Source organism: Hippocampus guttulatus, chromosome 17 (assembly GCF_054856545.1).
Source record: "Hippocampus guttulatus isolate MCC_2025c chromosome 17, RoL_Hgut_1.0, whole genome shotgun sequence".
Lineage (NCBI taxonomy): Eukaryota > Metazoa > Chordata > Actinopteri > Syngnathiformes > Syngnathidae > Hippocampus > Hippocampus guttulatus.
The window spans coordinates 13000744-13023098 of record NC_141277.1 but is presented as its reverse complement, the minus strand read 5'-3'; the positions used below and the strand labels follow the sequence as shown (position 1 = coordinate 13023098).

At 42.0% G+C, this 22355-nt stretch overlaps 1 protein-coding gene across 5 annotated transcripts in view; it reads left to right on the top strand.

The window, feature by feature from the left end:
- slc12a2 (solute carrier family 12 member 2) overlaps positions 1–22355 on the top strand; it is a 102190-nt gene that overhangs the window by 77187 nt on the left and 2648 nt on the right. For 3 of the 5 annotated variants that reach the window (XM_086135177.1, XM_086135176.1, XM_086135179.1), the window contains 8 exons: positions 6444–6550; positions 6754–6833; positions 9542–9685; positions 13123–13170; positions 15320–15442; positions 16871–16982; positions 19598–19684; positions 20120–20255. In XM_086135177.1, coding sequence (XP_085991303.1) covers positions 6444–6550; positions 6754–6833; positions 9542–9685; positions 13123–13170; positions 15320–15442; positions 16871–16982; positions 19598–19684; positions 20120–20255 — 837 coding nt within the window. The remainder of the gene's footprint in view (positions 1–6443; positions 6551–6753; positions 6834–9541; positions 9686–13122; positions 13171–15319; positions 15443–16870; positions 16983–19597; positions 19685–20119; positions 20256–22355) is intronic. The other 2 variants (XM_086135178.1, XM_086135180.1) reach the window with 1 other exon arrangement.

Here is a 22355-nt window from a genome sequence, read left to right as displayed (position 1 = left end):
GTGTTCCTGTTTGATCCCAGTGGACTTGTACATCCCATCCTGTAGACTTGGGCCCGCTGTCTCCTTATCTTAAGTCAACAGTCTCAAACTTGGGCCTTAAACTGGTTTAAGGCCAGTGATTTCAAACTTGACCGGCAAATTGGTGCCGTTGTTAAATCCAGCTTCTTTCACCTTAGACAGCTGGCCAAAGTAAAACCTCTCCTCTCTCATGAACACTTTGAGACAGTAATTCATGCATTTGTCACATCCCGGCTCGATTACTGCAATTCCCTTTACTTTGGAGTCAGCCAGTCCTCCATTAAGCGCCTTCAGCTGGTCCAGAATGCCGCTGCCCACCTCTTGACTGGTACTCGTAAGAGGGAGCACATCACTCCTACTCTGGCATCCCTTCACTGGCTCCCCATACATTTTAGAGCTATTTTCAAGATCCTCTTATTTGTTTTCAAATCTCTAAATGACCCCGCGCCACCATACCTCTCTGAGCTCATCCTACACACCCCCCCTACACACCTGCCCGGCGCCTCAGGTCTGCGGACCAGACATTATTAGAAGTACCAAGAACTAAACTGAGGCTCAGAGGGGATCGAGCCTTTTCTGTTGCTGGTCCCTCTCTCTGGAATGACCTCCCACTGAACATTCGGCAAGCCTCCTCGCTGCCCATCTTGAAATCCCTCCTCAAAACTCACTTGTATTCTTTGGCATTCGACTCAGCATCGCTTAGATTTGTTCTTGGTTTTACTGTTCGGTGCTTTCTACCGTCTTTGCTACCAATTTGTTTTACTGTTTATTGTATATGTTAAATTGCTCCATGTACAGCACTTTGTATGCAGCGATGGCTGTTCGAAAGTGCTCTATAAATACAATTGAATTGAATAAATATTCACATGCTTTATAGCAGGGGTGCCCAACCTGTTTTCACCAAAGATGTACTTTTCACACACAAATGCACGCACACATTCATGCCGTTATGTCCAACAGTCATAACGGACCCTAACATGGACAAAAACAGACAAATAAACAAGATACAAGACTGGGTTTGTGAAAAGTAAATTGTTGACGACCTTCGTGTAGGGGTTGGGAACCTTTTTGACTAAGAGAGCCATAAAAGCAAAATATTTGGAAATGTATTTCAGGGAGAGCCATATATATACATATATATATATATATATATATGCAGCGGCTGGATAGCTCAGTTGGTAAGGCATCGTTTTGGCGTACGGGAGACGGTGGTTCGAATCCCGCTTGGGGCAAAAATGAGCACATAACACCATCCAGTGTGGATCCTTCACGCGAATGCCTACCTCATACAATGATGAGAGACAATAAAACGAATGACATGCTCAGACGTCGCCCGGCCAAACAAGGTCTGCGTCAGGTGCTGGGGAACCAGAGCACCTTGATGAAAAATGGGCTACTGGAACAAAGCGGAGATGGGCGAGATGCGATAACATGGCTCTGTTGGAATGCTACTACTCAAGCAACCCTAGTCAGAGGGGTTACATGCAGAGAATGTGGGTTAAATGGTTACTTCGAAACCCACAGTCACGGTTGACCACGAAACAACTAGTAGCTCAGTGTTCCAACATCCACAAACGACAACTGCCGTCACAACTTGAGATTGATGAGGCACAACGCAGGTGCCATTTTGAAGGGCCCCAGGCTGCCAGATCAGAGGAGAAGGTCATACCAGAGATTGAGAGGCAAGCCCCAATGAATGCAGATGATGAAATTGGGAGGCCAGCCCCAATGAATGAAATGCTGAGCGAGGCAGCAACTGACCTGAAAGCTAAGATCATGGCGAGAATGAAAGCTGGGCAACCTAGAAACCGATTACAACAGCTATGTGAAGTACCACCTGAAAGTGTGAATGCAGCACTGAGGGCGATCCCTACCGTAACGATCACAGAAACCAATGAGCTGATATACGCTTCAGCATCAGTGATCCTAGAGATGCTTGGCTATAAGAGCAACCATGGAAGCCATGAGATACGTTACCCACCATGGAAAAGACGGTTAAGACGAGGCTAAGATCAAGGCGGCTCTGAAAGATGTGAGTCAATTGACGGAGGCCCAGAGAGGTGTGATGAAAAGGCCGATACCTGAGAGGTACATCCAGATGACCATACCGAAAGCACTCGAAACTGCCAAACAAAGGCTCCAAGCCTTGTCCAGCCACCTAAAGCGAAAAGAATGAGGCCAGACGAATAAACAGGCTGTTCGCAACACAACCTGCAAAAGTGTACGCCCAGTGGCAGGGTCCTAACAACAGAGCTGACCCACCAAGACTGGAAACTGAAAGGTACTGGAAAGGCATATGGGAGAAGGATGTTGCACATAATCGCAGTGCACAATGGCTGGTGACCCTGAGAGAGGAGCACAGCAACCTCCCTGAACAGAACCCAGTTACCATAACAGTGGCAGACATACAGGAAAGAGTCTCAGATATGAAGAACTGGACAGCACCAGGCCCGGACATGGTCCACACCTACTGGCTAAAGAAACTCACAGCACTCCATGAGCGCCGAGCAGCACAAATGAACCAGCTGCTGAGGGATGGGACTCATCCAGGATGGCTAACCGAAGGGCGAACGATCCTGATCAGGAAGGATCCCTCAAAGGGTGCAGTCCCATCCAACTATCGGCCAATAACCTGTCTCTCCACAACATGGAAGCTCATGTCAGGCATCATTGCGGCTAAGATAAGTGGACACATGGATCAATACATGTGCACAGCCTGGATTGATTACAAGAAAGCCTATGACTCGATGCCACATACATGGATCACTGAATGCTTGGAGTTGTATGAGAAAACCACACTTGAAGCCAATGGCAAGCCACTTACCCAAGTGTCCATCAAATGTGGCATATACCAAGGTGATGCACTCCCTCCACTGCTGTTCTGCATAGGACTGAAGCCCCTAAGCCAAGTAATCACTAAGACAGGCTATGGATACCGCCTCAGAAATGGAGCTACGATCAGTCACCTCCTCTACATGGATGACATAAAGCTGTATGGTAAGAACGAAAGGGACATAGACTCCCTGATCCACACAACCAGGATCTACAGCAGCGACATTGGGATGTCATTCGGACTTGAGAAATGTAGTCGGATGGTGACTAAGAGAGGAAAGGTAGTCCGCACTGAAGGGGTCTCACTCCCTGAAGGAACAATAGCAGACATTGAGGACAGCTACAAGCACCTCGGTCTACCACAAGCCAATGGCAACCTCGAACTGGGAACAAGGAAAGCGGCTACGGCCAAATACCTCCAGCGAGTGAGGCAAGTCCTAAGAAGCCAGCTCAATGGCAAGAATAAGACCCGGGCAATAAACAGTTATGCCCTGCCAGTGATCAGATACCCTGCAGGAATAATAAGGTGGCCAAAGGAAGATATTCAGATCACGGAAGTTAAGACCCGAAAGCTCCTAACCATGCATGGAGGGTTCCATCCCAAATCCAGCACCCTGAGACTGTACGCAAGCCGAAAGGAAGGAGGCCGGGGACTCGTGAGTGTGAGAGCCACTGTCCAGGATGAAACATCCAAGCTCCATGAATACATCAAGGAGAAGGCTCCAACGGATGACGTACTCAGAGAATGTCTCAGACAATGGGGAACAGAGGATGAGGCGCTGGAAGAGGGACCATCATGGGAGGACAAGCCCCTACACGGGATGTACCACCGGACCACAACTGAAGTGGCTGATCTCAAGAAGTCCTATCAGTGGCTAGAGAGGGCTGGCCTGAAGGACAGCACAGAGGCACTCATCCTGGCTGCTCAGGAGCAGGCCCTGAGCACCAGAGCCATTGAGGCCCAGATATACCACACCAGACGAGACCCAAGGTGTAGGTTGTGCAAAGAGGCACCTGAGACGATCCAACACATAACTGCAGGGTGTAAGATGCTGCCAGGGAAAGCCTATATTGAACGCCATAACCAGGTGACTGGCATAGTCTACCGAAACATCTGTGCGGAGTATGGACTGGAAACCCCAAGGTCAAAATGGGAAACACCTCTGAAGGTGGTGGAGAATGACAGAGCGAAGATCCTGTGGGACTTCCAGATCCAGGCTGACAAGATGGTAATGGCGAACCAACCAGATATCGTGATCATAGATAAAGGGCAGAGGAAAGCCGTTGTAGTGGATGTAGCGGTCCCAAGTGATGGAAACATCAGAAAGAAGGAACACGAGAAACTCGAGAAATACCAAGGGCCCAGAGAGGAGCTGGAGAGAGCCTCGAAGGTAAAGGTGACAGTCGTGCCTGTGGTGGTCGGAGCACTCGGGGCAGTGACCCCCAAACTAGATGAGTGGTTGCAGCAGATCCCGGGAACAACATCAGACATCTCAGTCCAGAAATGTGCAGTGCTGGGAACAGCAAGGATACTGCGCAGAACCCTCAAGCTTCCTGGCCTCTGGTAGAGGACCCGAGCTGAATGAGGGACGGACACCACCCAAGGGGTGAGACGAGGATTTCTTTGTTTTTGTTTTTTGTGCGTGTATAAATAACTATTTTAAAAGTGAATTCAACAAAATGTCACTATAATAAGCCTCTGAATGTATTGTTTTAAATAATTTTGTGACAATACTCACCATTAATGTGAATGGTTTTCCGTTCCTCACAATTGCTAAAAATCCAGCAAAACTAGCAGAATTATAGTCAGCTTGCCAGGTCCATATGCGGAGTGGCTGCTGGCTAGCTTGCACCCTGCTCAGCAGCTTGCACACTTCCTTTCCGCTGTCTCTCACAGGGTATTTTGATGAGAACGCAGCATGGCGCATGTCAAAGGGCCGCTTTACGTTCGACCGTTTCGTCGATTGTATTTTGTCATTGCAAATCAGACACACCACAGAACCTGTTCTCTCCACAAAGGCGAATCCTTCGGTCCATTCATCCTGAAGTCTACCATACTCGTCAACTTTTTTTCTTTTCGCCACCTTATTCATTTAGGATTAGCTTTGAGCTAATGACAGAGCGGGCTGATTCAAAAGGGGGCGTTAACCTGTGTCTGCAGCAACGGCCAACGTAGGCCAGTATTATCCAATCAAATTTGCTCCTGGAGCCAACTGCAGCCCCGAACAGGAAATGAGCAGGGAAAAAAATCGATGGATGGATTAAACAAGCGAGAATATTTTGTTTTATCCGCGAGCCAGATGCAGTCATCAAAAGAGCCACATATGGCTCGCGAGGCTCCCGACCCCTGCCTTTGTGGGAGACCTGACACGCAGGCAGTGATGCACTTTTGCAGCGTGTTCAGTGCAGAAACGTCACTTTTGTAGCTCACGTGTATCATTTTACCGCTAACAACTTCCTGTGATACAGGTCATACGCCACCGTACTTGTAGGTTAAAGGTGACCCACTTTTGAGGGTTTTTTTTTTACTCTTTCTTGTGAAAGTTAAACTAATAGTATGCTTAGGGTGCAGTGTACACTAACATAAAAATCTAGAATATTAACACCCCCCGTTTCTGGCTACACCCCTCGCGGTGTACTTGGCACCAGTCCACGGACTACGGGCCCACCGCGATTGATCGGTTGGGCAACCCTGTTTTACAGCATAAGTGTCAAAGTCTGGTCCTCAGGGGCCTCTTTCTGCATGTTTTCCATCTCTCCCTGCTCCAACACATCTTGATCATTTGAGTCAGGTGTGTTGGAGCAGGGAGAGATGGAAAACATGCAGGATAATGACTGAATCAAGTTCAATCTGTCTCTTACTTATAATTGAAGTTGTTGGTTCCTTTATCCCACACATTTGAGGGAGGGGGTTGTTATTTACCTGACATGTTTCAGCAGAATAAGAAATCAATTGAAACGTGACACATGTACCTGTGGTCTTCAGTGCTTTGGAGCAGTCCCTCTGCAGCCCTGGGTGACTTTCCGCTCGTCAGTGTTTGATTATCCTTCTTTTTCACACACCTTACAGAAAAACTCCTCACCGTGTCAAATACAGGGGAAGTTACCAAACCACTACGGTTTGATTGGAGAATTTATGTCGCAATTAAAAGGTTTTTCGACTGTGTGTTATTCTTCAACACAAGAGAGGGCCATTCATAATAAGTTTTATGTGACTTAGGAGCAATACAGTTCGTTATGCGACACAATATTTGCATTTTTATCAATTCTAGAATCGCAATAGGAGTGCTAAATAGGTAACGCCTGCTAGCTTGACACCAGCAGTAGATGTAAACAATGCGTCATTTTTTATGTCGATATAATTTTGCGTCACTTTGTACAATTATATTATTAAGAGATTCAGTCAAGGAAAGGTTAAACTGTTTTTTGGACTGATTTTAAAAAGGCAAGATTGAAACGTATCCCTTTATAAAATATCAATGACTTGTGTGCTCCAGGGATTAACTTTGTACATTGAAATGGCAGATATTACCACTTTACATGATGCTGCTTTTGTTGATTTTTTTTAAACCTGATATCTCTTCCCCCTTTAGGCTGCAGGGTTGGGCCGCCTAAAGCCCAACATTCTTGTGCTTGGCTTCAAAAATGATTGGAGAGATGGTGACATGATGAATGTGGAGACATACATGAGTATGATCCAGTAAGTTTTAGCCATTTTATTCATCATATAAATAATAATCCCTCACCCAAGCAGGCCTAAATGTGTTTAGTGTGATTTTAATGTATCCATCAATATTAGTTTTTTTTTCTTAAAAATTAGGCTAAAACTTGTCATATTTAATTCTGCTAATTGATTTGAGTTTGGTGATTTGATAGCCTGTTTTGTTTTTATCCCTTTCTCAGTGATGCTTTCGACTTTCAGTATGGTGCTGTTATTTTGAGATTGAAAGAAGGATTGGATGTGTCGCATATCCATGGACAAGGTATGTTGCAAAATGTTTTTGTTCTCGACCAAAATTTGTTGGATACATATTTTTTCATTGCTGTATCCTGCATACACTTTCAGGCATCCTGGTGAATCAAATCAAGTTAAAGACACTGTCAAATTAATTTGGAGATTTGATTATACATACAATTCATACTGTATAATGCATGTTTGCAGAGAAGTAGTGAAAATGTGGAAAGACTGTGGTGTGGGAGGGAAAGGGTTTTTTCTCTCTCTCTCTGTCTCTTTCTCTCTACCATCTCTGTTCTCTCTCCCCCTTTCTCACTGTTGTGTCTCTTCCCCACTCTCTCTCGCTCTCTCTCTCGCGAAGCGTGTATTGCAGTCCACAGTCTTCTTGTTTTTTCCGGTTTGCTTCAAATCAACTGTTGTTGCAATGCGATAATGTCACGTGGCAAGCGGCAGTGCTGCAAGTACCGTTAGTATCCAAATCCTATAGTATAGATTTTTTTGTTCCCCCCGGGGGCAATGCTGTCACCTATTCTTCTGTGAAGTGAAAATTAATAACAAATAGTTTGATATTGCAGTACTGGTTGAATCTAACCTTCTGTTAAATTCATAGTAAGGTTCATAAAAAGTAAATATTTGGCTCAAGATTTTGGGGAGGCCAGTGGCCCCACTGAATGATGCATGTTTGTTTGAAAACAAGAATGTGTGCTTCCTATCCTCTCCTGCCTTGCCACCCAGTGTAGAATGCAAGTACTGTAATACAATGCAGGCAAATAACATGGGTCGTATCAAATGTTCATTTTAGTCTATGCTACTGGCAGCTAAAATAATGGATGACTGTAATTTGAACACCCCTGATTTAAACCACGCAAACCTTTTGGATGCTGCCCCCTAAAAGAATCAGAATCTAGCATTGTTTGGAACCAGAATTGAAACAAGGAACCGGATATGAAATTGCAATTGTTCAAATTTAAACAATGCCCAACCCTAATCATACGATGCGATACGAAAACCTTTATTAGTCTCGCAATGGAGAAATTCCCAATTCACAGCAGCAAAGTTAGGAAAGGAAGAAGTAGAACAACAAAATATAGCTGGAAAGGCAGCCACTCTTGCGGCGCCATTTTGAAGTCAAAATAACAAAAATAACACAACACAACACATAGGACACAGACAGTCATGCAATCTTCACCACTTTTCTGCATACACGTTGTTGTTTGAAGCAGTTAGAGATGAAAGAGAAGAGTGGGTTTATTACTAGTATGCAATATATAATCAAATGTCATGTCATGTAGTGATTGCCACATGCTGACAATTATGTACCATTGTGTTTAATAAATAGTTCAAGTTCCTTGAAGTGTATGACATAACCAAGCTGACTAGCAGCTCAGTCCAGATGAGCGCTTCCCAGCCAATCACATCATGGAGGAAACAAATGTGGGATCCAACGAAGGCGGCACAAACGGGGTTGTGTGTGTGTGTGTGTGTGTGTGTGTGTGTGTGTGTGTGTGTGTGTGTGTGTGTGTGTGTGTGTGTGTGTGTGTGCATGCGCGCATCAAAGCGTCCTCGGCTGGTGCGCCAAGCATATCGTCTCGTTGCCATGGAGACAACCTTGGCCATCTCAGTCCAGGACACAAGTTGGAGGGCGGATGAGATAAGAGGAGCATCCAAAGCAATAATCTTTATCCGGGGGAAAAGTCGAGATAAGTAATGTTTTGGGACCAGGCCGACAACAATTTGGTTGACCTCGACTCCTTAAGCCTGTAACTCTCAGTGGGGCTTCAGCTCGCCATATTGTCAATCAATTGCTCCTTGGTGGTTGCCATTTTGTGCAGGAACTCAAAAAGGCTGAGTGTTGATTGCAGCTTTTTCTATCCTAATGAAGCTGCTGTCATCTGCTGAATTATGCAATAGCTCAGGGAACTGCCACTTCCAAATAGCAGCGTGCCCATTCTCAGAAATCCAATCATGTAGATGTCCTCCACATCCTCTATGGACAAAATTGTTTGGCGCACCTTTTTCTTCCAATTGCCCCAGTAATTTACGGTCCACCAAGCGGCAAATGTCCCAGAGAGGCAAGAAGGATCCCTCTTCTCGTTAAGAAAATGTTGATTGATTTGAGTGCCCAACTGATCAATTCTATGGTTAGTTTTTTGAGGGGGATAAAGTACAGTAGGAAGCTAGGATTATAGTTGAGACAGAGGATGGTTGGAGGAAGAGGATGAAGTAGGCAAAGCAGGGAGATGAGGGTCTGAGAGGGAGCAGAGCAAAAAGCGTCCACCGCCGTCGACTGCCAAGCAAATCTATCTTCTCAACTCAAACATACAGAGATGTGCAGGCAACATATTTGATTGAAAGTTCAAAGTTTAAAAGAACTTACGATTTGATTCAATATCGTACGACTCTGTTCGAGACGTTACGATGCAATGACTTTTTTTGTTCTCATTTTACATATACTTGAAATTGTCAGGACTGAAAATGTCCCATTTCCTTCTCAGATGTAACTCTCCAAAAAAAGACGATTGGAAACATATCTCAATGTATTTCAAAATAGAATAATTTGTTCAATTCAATGCGCACACGCACCTCTTTTAAATTTAAAAAATATATATATTTTCCATTTGTTAAATCCCGAATTCAAATTTGGCCATCTTGTTCACACGTGTCAGTTTAATAAGACATTTTCACTTTACGGCGACTTTTAATCCATTGAACGTCTTTTTCCTGCATTTCTTGCAGACGACTTGCTCTCATCCCAAGAGAAGTCCTCTGGAATGAAAGATGTGATTGTGTCCATTGACACCAGCAAAGACTCTGATGTGGATTCATCCAAGCCATCTTCCAAAGCTACAAGCCTCCAAAACAGTCCAGCTATACAAAAGGGTAAGAAAATTCATGAAAATGTTGACTGCACCTGTTCAGGTGGACTTTTTTACAGTTTACTTTGGCAGAAGCCTGGTGATGTCTTGTTTAATTTATGGACTCATTTAAAACTCTTAGAAGAAATGGCTTCCAATTATTTTGAATTTATTCAATGCATATAATGAGACTGGTCAATAGGTTTTAAAGCGACCCATTTTGTTAACAGTGACAATAGCCCTTGTGGAACACGAGTGATTAAATATGTTGTCAGTCCTTTTTACACAATGTCTTCCACAATCAGAATTGTGCTAGGTTATTCATAACCGTAGTCAGTGGTCTGTCGATGTTTATTGTTTTTGTTTTTCTGACTCAGAGGGTGAGGGGTTTTTGGTCAAATGTTGAGTTTGGCTATATCGACTGTAGCTAAGTTGGCTCATAGATCACTGTCAAAAAAAAAAGTTATTTGGTATGTAGATTTGTCACAAGCTGATCAAGGTCAAGAAATTGCGCATGTAATTTTTCAGCTGATCGGTATTGGGTGAAAATGTTTTTTTAGCTGTTGTTGTTCTTTTTTTTTATGGTCACAAAGTGGTAAGGCAAACAAAAATTCCAAATGAGGTACAAGCAATGATAATACATTCTCTAATTCTAAGAAATGGCCAAATAGATAGCAGTTTAGGCTCACAGTTTTTTTTCCTTTTGCTGCTTAGCTCTCAGTGCCCGGTCCAGGAACGAGTAATGTGTGGAACAACACTGAAATATGAATATACCAGATCTCTATGTTTTAAAATATGATTCTCAAATCAAAATATCAATACTTTTAACACTTTAGTGATTCAAGCAGTAATGTACAGCACTGGTCTCCAACCACCGGACCGGAACCGGGCCACTCCACATTTTGTACAGGGTCACACAGTGGGATAGACTGTTATTAGTATTGTTTATTTATTTTTATATATACTGTACATATACAGTACATCACCGCTCCTCAAACCCCACCCTATTGATTACCTTCCATAGGGCAATATAAGATGGGCTGGGTGATCATATGATTGAGAATCATGATATTACAGCGATCAGCCGTGAGCAGTTACTCCATCCAACACTGAAGGAGGAAACTCTTCGTTTGTAGTTTGCAATATATCTTTAGTGACACCAGTTCTGGAACTTTCTGACACAGCTTGTAGTGTGTTTGTTTTGCTCTCTTTCTTCCTATTACACAGGTTTGCCACTTTCCTTGATCCTCTCAAATAAAATCAATAACAAGTGGCAGTTAAAGTAACAACCTCATTTAATTTAACCTTATACTAGATTTTTTTGTCTTTTCAAAAAACATTTTCATGGTTTATAGTTTGAAAATGTTCACCGTATTCAAAATTTTGGGGGGGAGTTTGTCTTTGTTTTTTGAAAGTAGTATTTAAGCCTGACCGCTCCCTGTCAGCCATTTTTGAAATTATGCCATGAATGTACATCAGAATCAGAGAGCAGCAATCTGTTTTCAGCGATGAGCTTCTCCATTCAGCCTTTTCGATTAGAACCAGAGCGTGGTCAAAGACATGACGAAGCCCGTGATAAAATGTAAAGCCGATGTCATGTTTACCCAAGTAATTGTTGTCCATGATTCGGACATTCATTTCTCTGTCTGAGTGGATGCATCTGTCATCTGTCAAGCGGGGAACATTGTAAGCTTACAGATGTCAGGCTGCACTAATGGCATTTAGCATTGTTCGTTTCCTCCGTTGCAAATTTGGTGGCTGAGGTGCATCGGCAGCTGCAGCTACTGAAGAAACAGATTTTTCCAGGTACATGTCGAACACCCTCTGTCTTTCATGTCTTTTCACTCGTCACTTGTGGGAATTTAGCCCTCTTCTCAAGCAATATGGTAGCCACTGCATTTGGTTTTAACTGTCGTTTATAGCCAGACACACCAGTGAGCTCTGTCATGAGCTCAGGGCGATGAAAAGTCTTCAATCGGTCTGGCTCAAAGTAACAAGAGCACAATGGAAGGAGGGACTCTGGAAGCTTGTGTACAGATGGGAAAAGTGTGTGACAGTGCTGGGAGACTATGTTGAGAAGAAGAAAAAAAAGCAACCACCAAGCACAGTCTCCTCCTTGATGAATGTCGTGGCCAAAAAATGCTGAAAAAAGTCCACATCAGGTCCACACGACGTAACAACAAACACAAAGTGACAAAACAAACACAAAAACAACAAAAAAAGCAAGGCTCATGAGAGCACTTGCTGACGGCTGCCTACTCGGGCGCCATCTTGACTTCCTGTGCACAAATATGCCGGCCACCTGGCCGCAGGGCTGTTGAAGTCCACAATTAGCACGTCAATGCAGGTGGGCGATCAGAGGAGAGAGTGCTAGACTCGGTCACAAAGGGGGAATGAATAATTCGGGAACAGCGGTTGAACAACAAAAGACAATCTGAGAACACCCGTCGCGCCTAGGCGACATTCGTCGTCCGCAAAGTCTGCAACATGTTGATTCAGCGTAGACCAGTACCGGTGGTTCAAAGCTCAAACCAAGGTAACTACCGAGGGGCCGTACTGGGGGTGCAGTATGCAAATATCGGGGGCAGTGTTTTTCTTGTATGTTACAATAAAAGTCCGAATTGACGGGAAGGGAGCTCGAGAGTGTAATCATCGGGCCAGCTACCGTCGTTCGCTCTCAGAGATCTCTCCCGCCGATATTAAAGACATTTTTCCCTGTGAGTCATTTCTTTAACTTTGTCCGAGAAAAACTCTGACAGTCACTCAAAAAGTTATTACGTGGATATCATTTGCTTTGTACTGAAACCTCAAAAAAACACATTCATTGTCCAGCAACCGTTTGGAAAACAGTTCAGCTCGACTGTGCCCGTTCGGTTCACGTCTTGTGCGCGTGCGACTATCTTGTGTTTTTAGTGAGATGCAGCAGTGTACAGTATTGATAATAGTCAAGAAGCTCGCCATTGTTTGGCGAACAATGTTTACGGTGCTCTTTCTGCATAATTTCATGACTAGTTTATGTTCTATGAGTTCTGAAACCATTCATGATCCCCACCAGAATTTGAAAAGAGTGGCACAAGATGTTTCGAGTGGCAAATGACCAATCAGTACCTGAGCACGAAAAGTGGTGGTGGGAGAGACAATCTCAGATGAAAAACAAAACCAGATGTATAGCATAAAAGGACGGACACATAATGTTGTCTTGTTCGTCTTCTGACATTTTACTTACCTCATTTTGACAACTTTTTTTGTCCCTTTTTTTTAATGATTTCATTACATCCCGAGTCATGTTATTTTTCCAAACATCAAAATGTATATTAATAATTATATTTCATTTGCATGTTTCCATTGTTTATGGAAGTCTCTGAAGCAATTCTGGTCTTCAAACAGTTCAATCTCTTATAGCAATTGAATCCGCTTTGGAAATGAGTTACATTTTCTCTCCTTTTGTCTTACATTTCCCAGATGATGAAGATGATGGCAAAGCTACAGCCCAGCCCCTGTTGAAAAAAGGCAGGATATCCACTTAAATGAGTGACCATATGTCTTTGTCTCGCAGCGTAATGCTTTCCTATCTCCATTTCTACTCTTTTCCTTCCTCTGTATGAAACCAAAATTTTCCTTCAGCTATCTTTTAAAATTACGATTAGTTAAACTACTACAGTGATACCTTGACTTACAAATTTTATGTGTTCAATGATCAGGCAAATAGCTCACTTCACTTTTATATCGGATCAGTTTTCCACTATGAAATTCCATGAATCCTTTCCAGCCTCCACCACACAATGTATTTTACGATCGGAAAATGGATGCATGGATATATTACACAAAGAAAAAGATCTTTGTCATCTATGAATATAAGGAGACTCGAAAGACATAAACTGTCTTAAATGGCTTAATTAAGGTAAACCGAAGACCCAACGCTTTAGCTTAAGCGCTGTGCCTTTAACTGGGGTGAGGGCTCGTGAGTGACTCTCTGTGAGTCTCTGGATGTAAGTTTGACCGCTACTGTATTTTTGGGACACACATAAAGCAAGGTATCATTGTGCAGAATAGGGTGTATAGGAACCGGGCCGGCCTGCGAATAGGAAAAATCTGCGTCTGACTGACGCTCATTGATTTATTTATTTTTTTCAGCTGTGGCCCCAACTCTTTTAAAATAAATTGCTTGAAAAACTTCAGTTTTCCATGAAAAACGGTGCGGTAGTGGTGGAATTGAGGGAAGAAATGGGGAAAGAAACAAAAAGACACTTTAAAAAAAGAAATTTAAAAAAAGAAATTCTGTGAATAAGCTAACCCGCATGTGCCAAGCCACGAATATGTGTGGGGTCAAATGTTTCCGTTCGGGCTCTCTGCTGTCTTTCATGATTGTTTGTTGTTTCTGCTTGACAAACTGGCTGATACGTGTTCCTTTCCTGCCATCCAAATACTAGCTCAAGACCATTTGCTCAATTTGCGTGTTGTAGTGCCTAAAACCTCACCCAATTTTCTGTTCCATTTGTTACTTCCAAATATCTTCAGTCTGCTGCTTCTCTTCTCTGCAATTGATGCATTGTTTTAACATGCACTGCTGAGGATGAAAATGTCTCCTGTTTGTGTGTGTAGTTGTGTCTGCCAACTAGACAAGCCAAGAGTGCTTCAAAGCTTGAAAGTTGTTTGTTGTTGATTGTTGATATTTCTTCAGTAATGATGCAATATCTGTTCTATATTTTGCTGCTTGGATTTTCAATATTGTAGACTATTAGACACTTGCTGAGCAAAGACAGGTTCAAATGTTGACCGTATTTTCCGGACTATAAATCGCTCCTGAGTATAAGTCGCACCAGCCATAAAATGCATAATAAAGAAGAAAAAAACATGTAAATCACAACACCGTGAATGGCCATGTCATCTTGAAAGGCAACTTAAAATAAAAATAAAATAAAGAAGAGGCTGAATAAATGTACGATATGACGTTACATGACGCATAAAAAACGAACTGACAACCTGCCAGGTATGTTCACGTAACATATTAAGAGTTATTCAGATAACTATAGCATAAAGAACATGCTCACAATTTTACCAAACCATTAGTGTCACTCCAAATCACTAAATCCATTGAAATCTTCATCCTCTCTGTCACTTGAAGAATTCCGCCAACTCCAGAGCTTGAAGATGCAACGCTTCCTCTTCTACGTCGCTGACGTCAGACTCATCGTTGGTTGTTTTTATCAGTTTCCGCCAATGTGGAAAGTATCAACATAGGCCAAGAGCACCCTCTTGCGGTTTAATGTGAAAATAACATGTGAAATGAAATAATGCATTAATCATTACCCCCTGGCCTAACTATGAAAAAAAACTGTCATTTATAATCCGGAAAATATGGTAATTTTACTGCTGAGATGCATTTATTTTTTTATTCATTTTCATGCGATCATTTGGCTATTTCTGGGACATTCTTTTGACCAAAGTTATTACAATCAAATCATAGAATATACCAAGTTAATCCAAGGTTTAGTTGTTCACACTGTACATTTCCTTGTGTTTGGTTTGAATTGAAAACCAGCCCTAGATAACGATGATTATGTAAAATCTATTGCCTTCAAAATGAACATTTTCGTTTGTTTGTTTTCTTTCTTTGTGCTGTCCTGTACATGCATGTGTCCGGCAACCATCCCTGCAGATAAGAAGAACATGACAGTACCACTTAACGTGTCTGACCAGAGATTGTTGGAGGCCAGCCAGCAGTTCCAGAAGAAACAAGGGAAAGGCACAGTTGATGTCTGGTGGCTGTTTGATGATGGAGGTGAGGCTTAAAAAGAACGATAGCTATAATGGGCCTAATTCACAAATATGATTGAAAGAATATTTTAAAGGTCACTAGTGTAGTTTTAAGCAGTGTTAGACAGTTCTCACTCAATGATGGTGTAAATGTAAGATCAAAAAAGGTTCAATAAGACAGTCGATTACAAATGGTTGTATGCGAAGACATGAATGAAAAAAATAGCTTGATAAGAACAGTTGCCTCCCTGCCACCAAGAATGAGTTCAGTGTGACAATGCAATATTCGTTGTTGACAGTTTGTCATGTTTCAGTCATCTTTTTAATTCTTAAATAGGTACAGTATTTAACCCTGAAGAACCCAACGGGTCAAATTTGGCCCTAATCCTAAATTAGGATTAATGCATTGAATATTTGAAAAAACATATAATTTGGTGTTCAGTGAACATATAGCAGTCATTTAATGTATAATTCATCATTTTCCAAAGAAGAAAAGGGTTCTTGGGTTCTCCAGGGTTAAAGTGATTTTTTTGTTTTTTCTGCTTTTATTTAAATGTATTTGTTTTCTTTTCGAACAGATCTGTACTATGATCCCAAAGGAGGATACCCTATGTTGATTATGGTGATATGTGCACAAACCTTCATAATTAAGTTCATGATTTCTTTTTATTTAATTATTTTTTGGTCTTTGTTTTTAAGATATTTCCAAATAGTTCTAGATATACCAATACAAATGGAGTTTCAAAGTTTAGGAAATCAGGCAGTGATGGCAGTCAAGCTCCAGTTCCTTTTTTTTTTTTTTTTGCTTTGCTCCTATATAAATAAAAATGTATTTTATTGTATTGTACTGTTTTCCGCATAGAATTGAGGAGAACAGACGGGCAAATCTCAGCAAAGGTTATTTTCATAATTTTGAAAATTAATGAGAAAACGGCTCGTACAAAATCACAAAATTAGCTTGCAAAGGGCAGTCTGCTAATTTCCAACCCAAATTTGAGTGAAAACCAGTTAAAGGACATCAAAGATGATAATAATAATCATTGTGGCATGGGACCTATAAGAAAACATACATTGGTGAATACCATATTCTTTTTTAGAAGAGTGTAGAGGAACTTTAAAATTAATTTTGTTCATGAATCACACCCATTTTCTTTGTATCCAGAGAATTGGGAGAGAGTTATTTTAATCCCCAGGAAATATGACCACAATTGTCCGTTTATTTATTTATTTATTTTTGGTTTTGGTTTTGTGATTTTTTGGGGGGCGGGGGGAGGGGTGGTTGGGTTAAGTTTCAATCTTTTAACAATTGCTGTCCTGTATACACAGGTGAAGGATGAAATGCGCTACAACTATTTCAGTGCTGCCCTCAAAAATGAAATTACAATTATACCACATGGACAAGAATGAATCTGCTGATTTTTTCATTCATTTTTGTTACATTTTTCTTATAAAGGTTTGACACTGCTTATTCCCTATCTCTTGACCAACAAGAAGCGATGGAAGGATTGCAAGATTCGTGTTTTTATTGGTGGCAAGATAAACAGGATCGACCATGACCGCCGAGCGTAAGTACTGTTCAGTCCTTTCCAACATCTATTTGGAGTAAAATATGGTTTAAGATCAAATTACTTTGACACATACTGTACATACTTAAATATGCACTCGTATGTATGAGATAAACTAATATGTCCATGGAAACACAATGGCACGATGCACGTGCATCAGTAGAACAACAGTGAATTGATGCAATTTTGGGATGAAATTAAGATACATCTGATTTTACATTTACATTGTATTTAAATACAATGATTTGCAAATCATGTTCAACCGGTATAGAATTAAAATGCGATTAAGACAAGACACCTAATGTTCAAACTGATAGGTATTATTGTTTTAGCAAATAATCATTGCTTTGGCATTTTATGGCTGGAACACATTCCAAAAAAACCTGGGGCGTACAATTTGGGCATTTCTGTCACACTGAGCAGTGCACACTGAAGGGAATACAAAGACGTAATGAACATGCATTATTCCCTTTAGACTGTAGGGTCCAAATTTCTACCTTTGAGCAAATTCATACATTATAGTGACAATACCGTATATTACGCGCACCCCAAACTTCAAGCACCAATAATTTTGAATAAATTACGTGTCTTGTGGAATTGTGCTTCAAATAAGCTCTATCTATTTATTTATTCATGTATTTATTTATTCATACATACATACATAAAATGCACCTCTGAAACTGCAATTTTAAATATGAATGCAGTTGAAAATTTTGGTGTACCTAAGTTTTGTGCCAGTGCACCAAAGAAAAAAATTTGGGTGCACCAGTGCAAAGATTTTGTCTCGAGCCCTGCGTAAATATGTATACGCCTGTCGATAACAGCTTAAAATTTACTCACCAATGGCTCAGTAAGAAAATTGGTTGTGTTGAACATCATTACAGTAATTTCGGAGTTTTGCTCATACAGAATGAAGCATGTTCAATTAGTTTTATTATTATAGTCCATTACTTTTCTAGTTTTAAAAAAAATCATGAAAAGTAGTGTGAAAGATAAGGATATAAACCTAATTTAAAAAAAATATTTGGAGCAATTAAGATATGAAACGTTTCATGTAAATGGTGTTACAGTATCTTACAAAGTAACATGAATCTGGCTGTTTCATAGCTATTTCCATCCAACCGTGCATAAAAGCAGCCTACCTGTATAAACCTGTGACTTCCAAATTTAGTTTGTAGTATCAAGGTTCCCTCTCTTCTGTCACACCAAATGTGCATGCACACGGGCACCCACACACAATGCCTCTATGCCTTTGTCTTTCTTTCTCTAATCCTCTTCAGCTGACTCCTTTTGTCCTATAGAATTAACACAAGCCCAACCATTAACTCATATTAGTGGTTCTAGGTTGGGACTTCCAAAGCATTAGCTGTGTAAATGCTTGCATTCCCTCCACCGTGCAGAATGAATGTGAACAAAGTGTCGCCGGTTGTTGGCCGGCCTGGGCAAGGGCTCGGTGGTAATCTGCCGACTCGGCGGCTCAAGCCGCTCACATTTCCCAGCATGTCACACATGCTCCTACCGGCTATTAAGGCAACTTTGTTCTGGGACTTGCATGGACTGAAGACCATTTTACACTGTACTTTGTTTTCATGGTGTTCTCTGCTGGGCGTGGCGCAGCAACAGCAAACGGCCACCGTCCACATTGCCACACCTTGCCATAGCACCAAATACGCAATGAATGGGTTTGTCCATGGCGCACTACCTTCTGCAAAGTGCAGTGTGGGGAAAAAAGGCCTTCATTCTATTTCCATTCATTTTAATGGGAAAAAAACTGCTTCGTTTAGCTAAGAAAGTCGTGGAACACATTAAGTTTGTGAAGTACCACTTTACTTTAGTTATCCCATGTTTTCAAAATTAATTACCGTATTTTCCGTACTATAAGGCGCACCATAAGCATTCAATTTTCCCAAAACCCAACAGTGCATCCTATAATCCGTTGCGCCTTATATATGGTGTCAGAGTCTCATTATATTCACCATTAACAAGTTGTTTCCTTGTTAGTGTCTTCTCCTATGCCATCTAGTGATGATTATGAGCAGGAACCAATTGTAACCTAAAAGGGTTCTTCCCAACACTAATTGACATGTGCATTCGCCAACACATACTCAGACAACTTTGTGAGATCTGCACATCTATTCTGAAATGAAGATAATACCAAAAGCATAGTTAACTGACTAAATGAAGGAAGGAGCAGACAAGCAAGACTTCCAAGGATATTTAGCACCTTGTGGATGTGAGCGCACGAGGTTTGTGTGCCTTTTTGTTGAATCCATTTTCTTCATGATGTATGTCTTTCATTTATTGTTTTGCAACGCCATTTGTATCTATATGTTTCATGTCCATGTTTGTGACCAGTTCTCATTGTGAAGGCTCTATGTAAATGAAGCTGAATTGTTTTGTATTCACTTTAGCGTCACTCCATCGAGTGGATGCATAACGCAACCGTAGCCATTATGTTAGCTTCTATTTGTATGCACCTTATAATGCAGTGCGCCCTATCTATGAAAAAAAGTTGAAGGTGCGCTTTATATTCCAAAGCGCCTTATAGTGCGGAATTATTATTATTTTTTTTTTCCAATTCATCAGCTCTCATTTCTTGTGTATTTCCTGTGCAGAATGGCAACTCTGTTGAGCAAGTTTAGGATAGACTTCTCAGACATCACTGTCCTTGGAGACATAAACACCAAGCCCAAAAAGGAGCAGTAAGTCTTTCCATTTTATGGTAATTTAGCTATCCTTGGTATAATTATCTTGTTCACAGTTTTTTAATCAGATGACAAGTTTGCGACACATTAATGCTCATTTGAATGTGAAATAATTTCTGAATTCAAGATTTGTTGATCAAATCTAAGTTCAAAACTCATTTTGGTTGTAAACATTTTTTTTTTATGACTCACCGACTGTATTAAATTGGTCAACAAATCTGTGATGCTGTGTAAACAAACATTTGCTCTTACAAGCTGTTAAATTTGTTCTATTGCTGGCAGCACAGATGCTCATATTTGTGTAATAATGCCCCGCTTGGCAGTCTATTATTTTTGGGCCTTTTTTATTTTTATAAGTGGAAGGTCGAGGTATTATTCTGTTAGTCCGAGCTTGCATTCCAGATTCATAGCATGACTGTTTTCTCCATTCAGCATTTCTGCCTTTGAGGAGATGATTGAGCCCTATCGATTGAAGGAAGATGACATGGAGCAGGAGGCAGCTGAGCGTTTGAAAAACAGCGAACCATGGAGGATCACAGACAATGAGCTGGAGCTTTATCGTGCCAAGGTCTGAAACCAATATGATTCTTTTATAGTTGTTTTCACCTTGATGATTTCCTTAAACAGCAAGTCACACGGAACACAAAACAGGTCAGAATGTAAAAGTGGAATGCTGCCAAGTTTGAGTGAGGTTATATTTGTGATATTTACTCAAGACAAATGTGCAGCCGGCGCTCCCAACAATCAAATCCTCAACCCAGGTCAAGTAAGATTGAATTGAATTGCCTTTATTGTAATTACACGTTCGTGCAACAAAAATTTCACTTAACAGGCACGCTCTGCACAAGAAACATGAAAAACAATGACGAACATGGGATACAGTGCAAAGGGCCTGTCGGTACTCGCTATGTGAAGTGCCCCGAGATCTTAGTTCAGAAAGGAAACCACTATGGAGGGAGAGGGGCTGGAAAAAAAACATGCTCGAACTATCCTCTTCTGAGGATAATTAAAGTCTAGGGAAAAAAAGACCCCAGCACGTAAACAAGCGTATGACAGTTACAACAAGTCACAAGACATGACATGTAATGAGGGGGCGGATGGAGGGGGGGGGGGGGTGATGCGGCCCATCCGACCAGCTGCTCAGTTCATTCGAGTGCTCCGCAGATCAGTTTATGTCGCAGGGAGAAAAAAACAGGACCAATGAAGGCGGTGATACAAGGGTGTGTATGCGCGTGTGATTGTCTGGTTGTGTGTGCGTCAGGCCGCAGCTGCTTCGTCAAGGTCTTCTCATGGAGACAGTCCTGGCTTATCAGTCTATGGCCGAGAAGGAGGGGGTGATGGTAGGGCACTAGCTTCCATGCGTACTTTCTTCCAGGGGAAAGGTCCAGATAGCAGATGTTTTGGGAACGGCTGCCAACAATTCCAGACAGCCTTGAGTCCGTGGTCTGTGTCTCTTCAATGGCGTCGATCAGCCAAATCCGCGATTTCTTTTCTGAGCGTGGATGCCAATTTCTCCAAGTTGTTCTCCATCTTGCAATGACGCTCCAAAACCGCATCCATTTTGCGGTTGAGCTCAGTCACCGCTTGGGTTTGAGTGTTGGACACCCGCGCCGTGCCATCCATAAAGACCGGCAGCTTCTTCACTTCCAATAAAGCCGCTCCCGTCGGTTGAATTTTACGATAGATCAGGAAACTGCTAACACCTAACAGCAGCATACCTGCTATCAGAAGGCCGATAATGTAGATGTCTTCCACATCCTCAACGTACAGTATGGACAGGCACACCATTCTCCACTTCGTCCAGGGATTTAGGGTGTACCCGGCAGCAAATGTCCCAGAGGGGCAAGTGGCCTCCCCACTGCCTGCTCTTCTCGTCGAGAAAATTTTGTCGATGGCATCGAGAGACCAGCCAACCAATTCCATGGTTTGTTTTTAGGATGAAAATACGGCAGGAGGCTAGGAAAGTCAGACAAGGACAGCACATAGACTGAGTGGCGAGCAAGGGAGGGTGAGGGGAGGACAGGAGCAGAGCAAAAAAGCGTCCGCCTTGGTCGAGAGCCAAGCAGAAAATGATGCAGTGAATCAGAACACTTCCAACATCTGAGTACATTTGAGTAAGCCTCCACACGTTTCCTATTTCATCTGTCTGCAGAATATTTTGCCAGCTGTAACCAAAGTTGCTTGGAATTACGACTTAAATGTTTAGGATATTTATGACAAGAATCGAAGAAGCTTTTTGAATCTTCTGGCATAGTTCGATAGCGCCTCCCCGAGGTAAGGAGTTGGAAAAGGCAGTGACCCAGATGTGGAGGGTCTACGAGGCTTATTATTATTATTTTTTATTTTTTTTATTTTTTTAATGAGCCTTTATAAAGATATTTTGCAGAAGAACCCGAGGACATCCATCCATCCATCCATTTTCCGAACCGCCTGATCCTCACTAGGGTCGCGGGGGGTGCTGGAGCCTATCCCAGCCGTCTCCGGGCAGTAGGCGGGGGACACCCTGAATCAGTTGCCAGCCAATCGCAGGGCACACAGAGACGAACAACCATCCACACTCACACCTAGGGACAATTTAGAGCGTCCAATCAGCCTGCCATGCATGTTTTTGGAATGTGGGAGGAAACCGGAGCACCCGGAGAAAACCCACGCAGGCCCGGGGAGAACA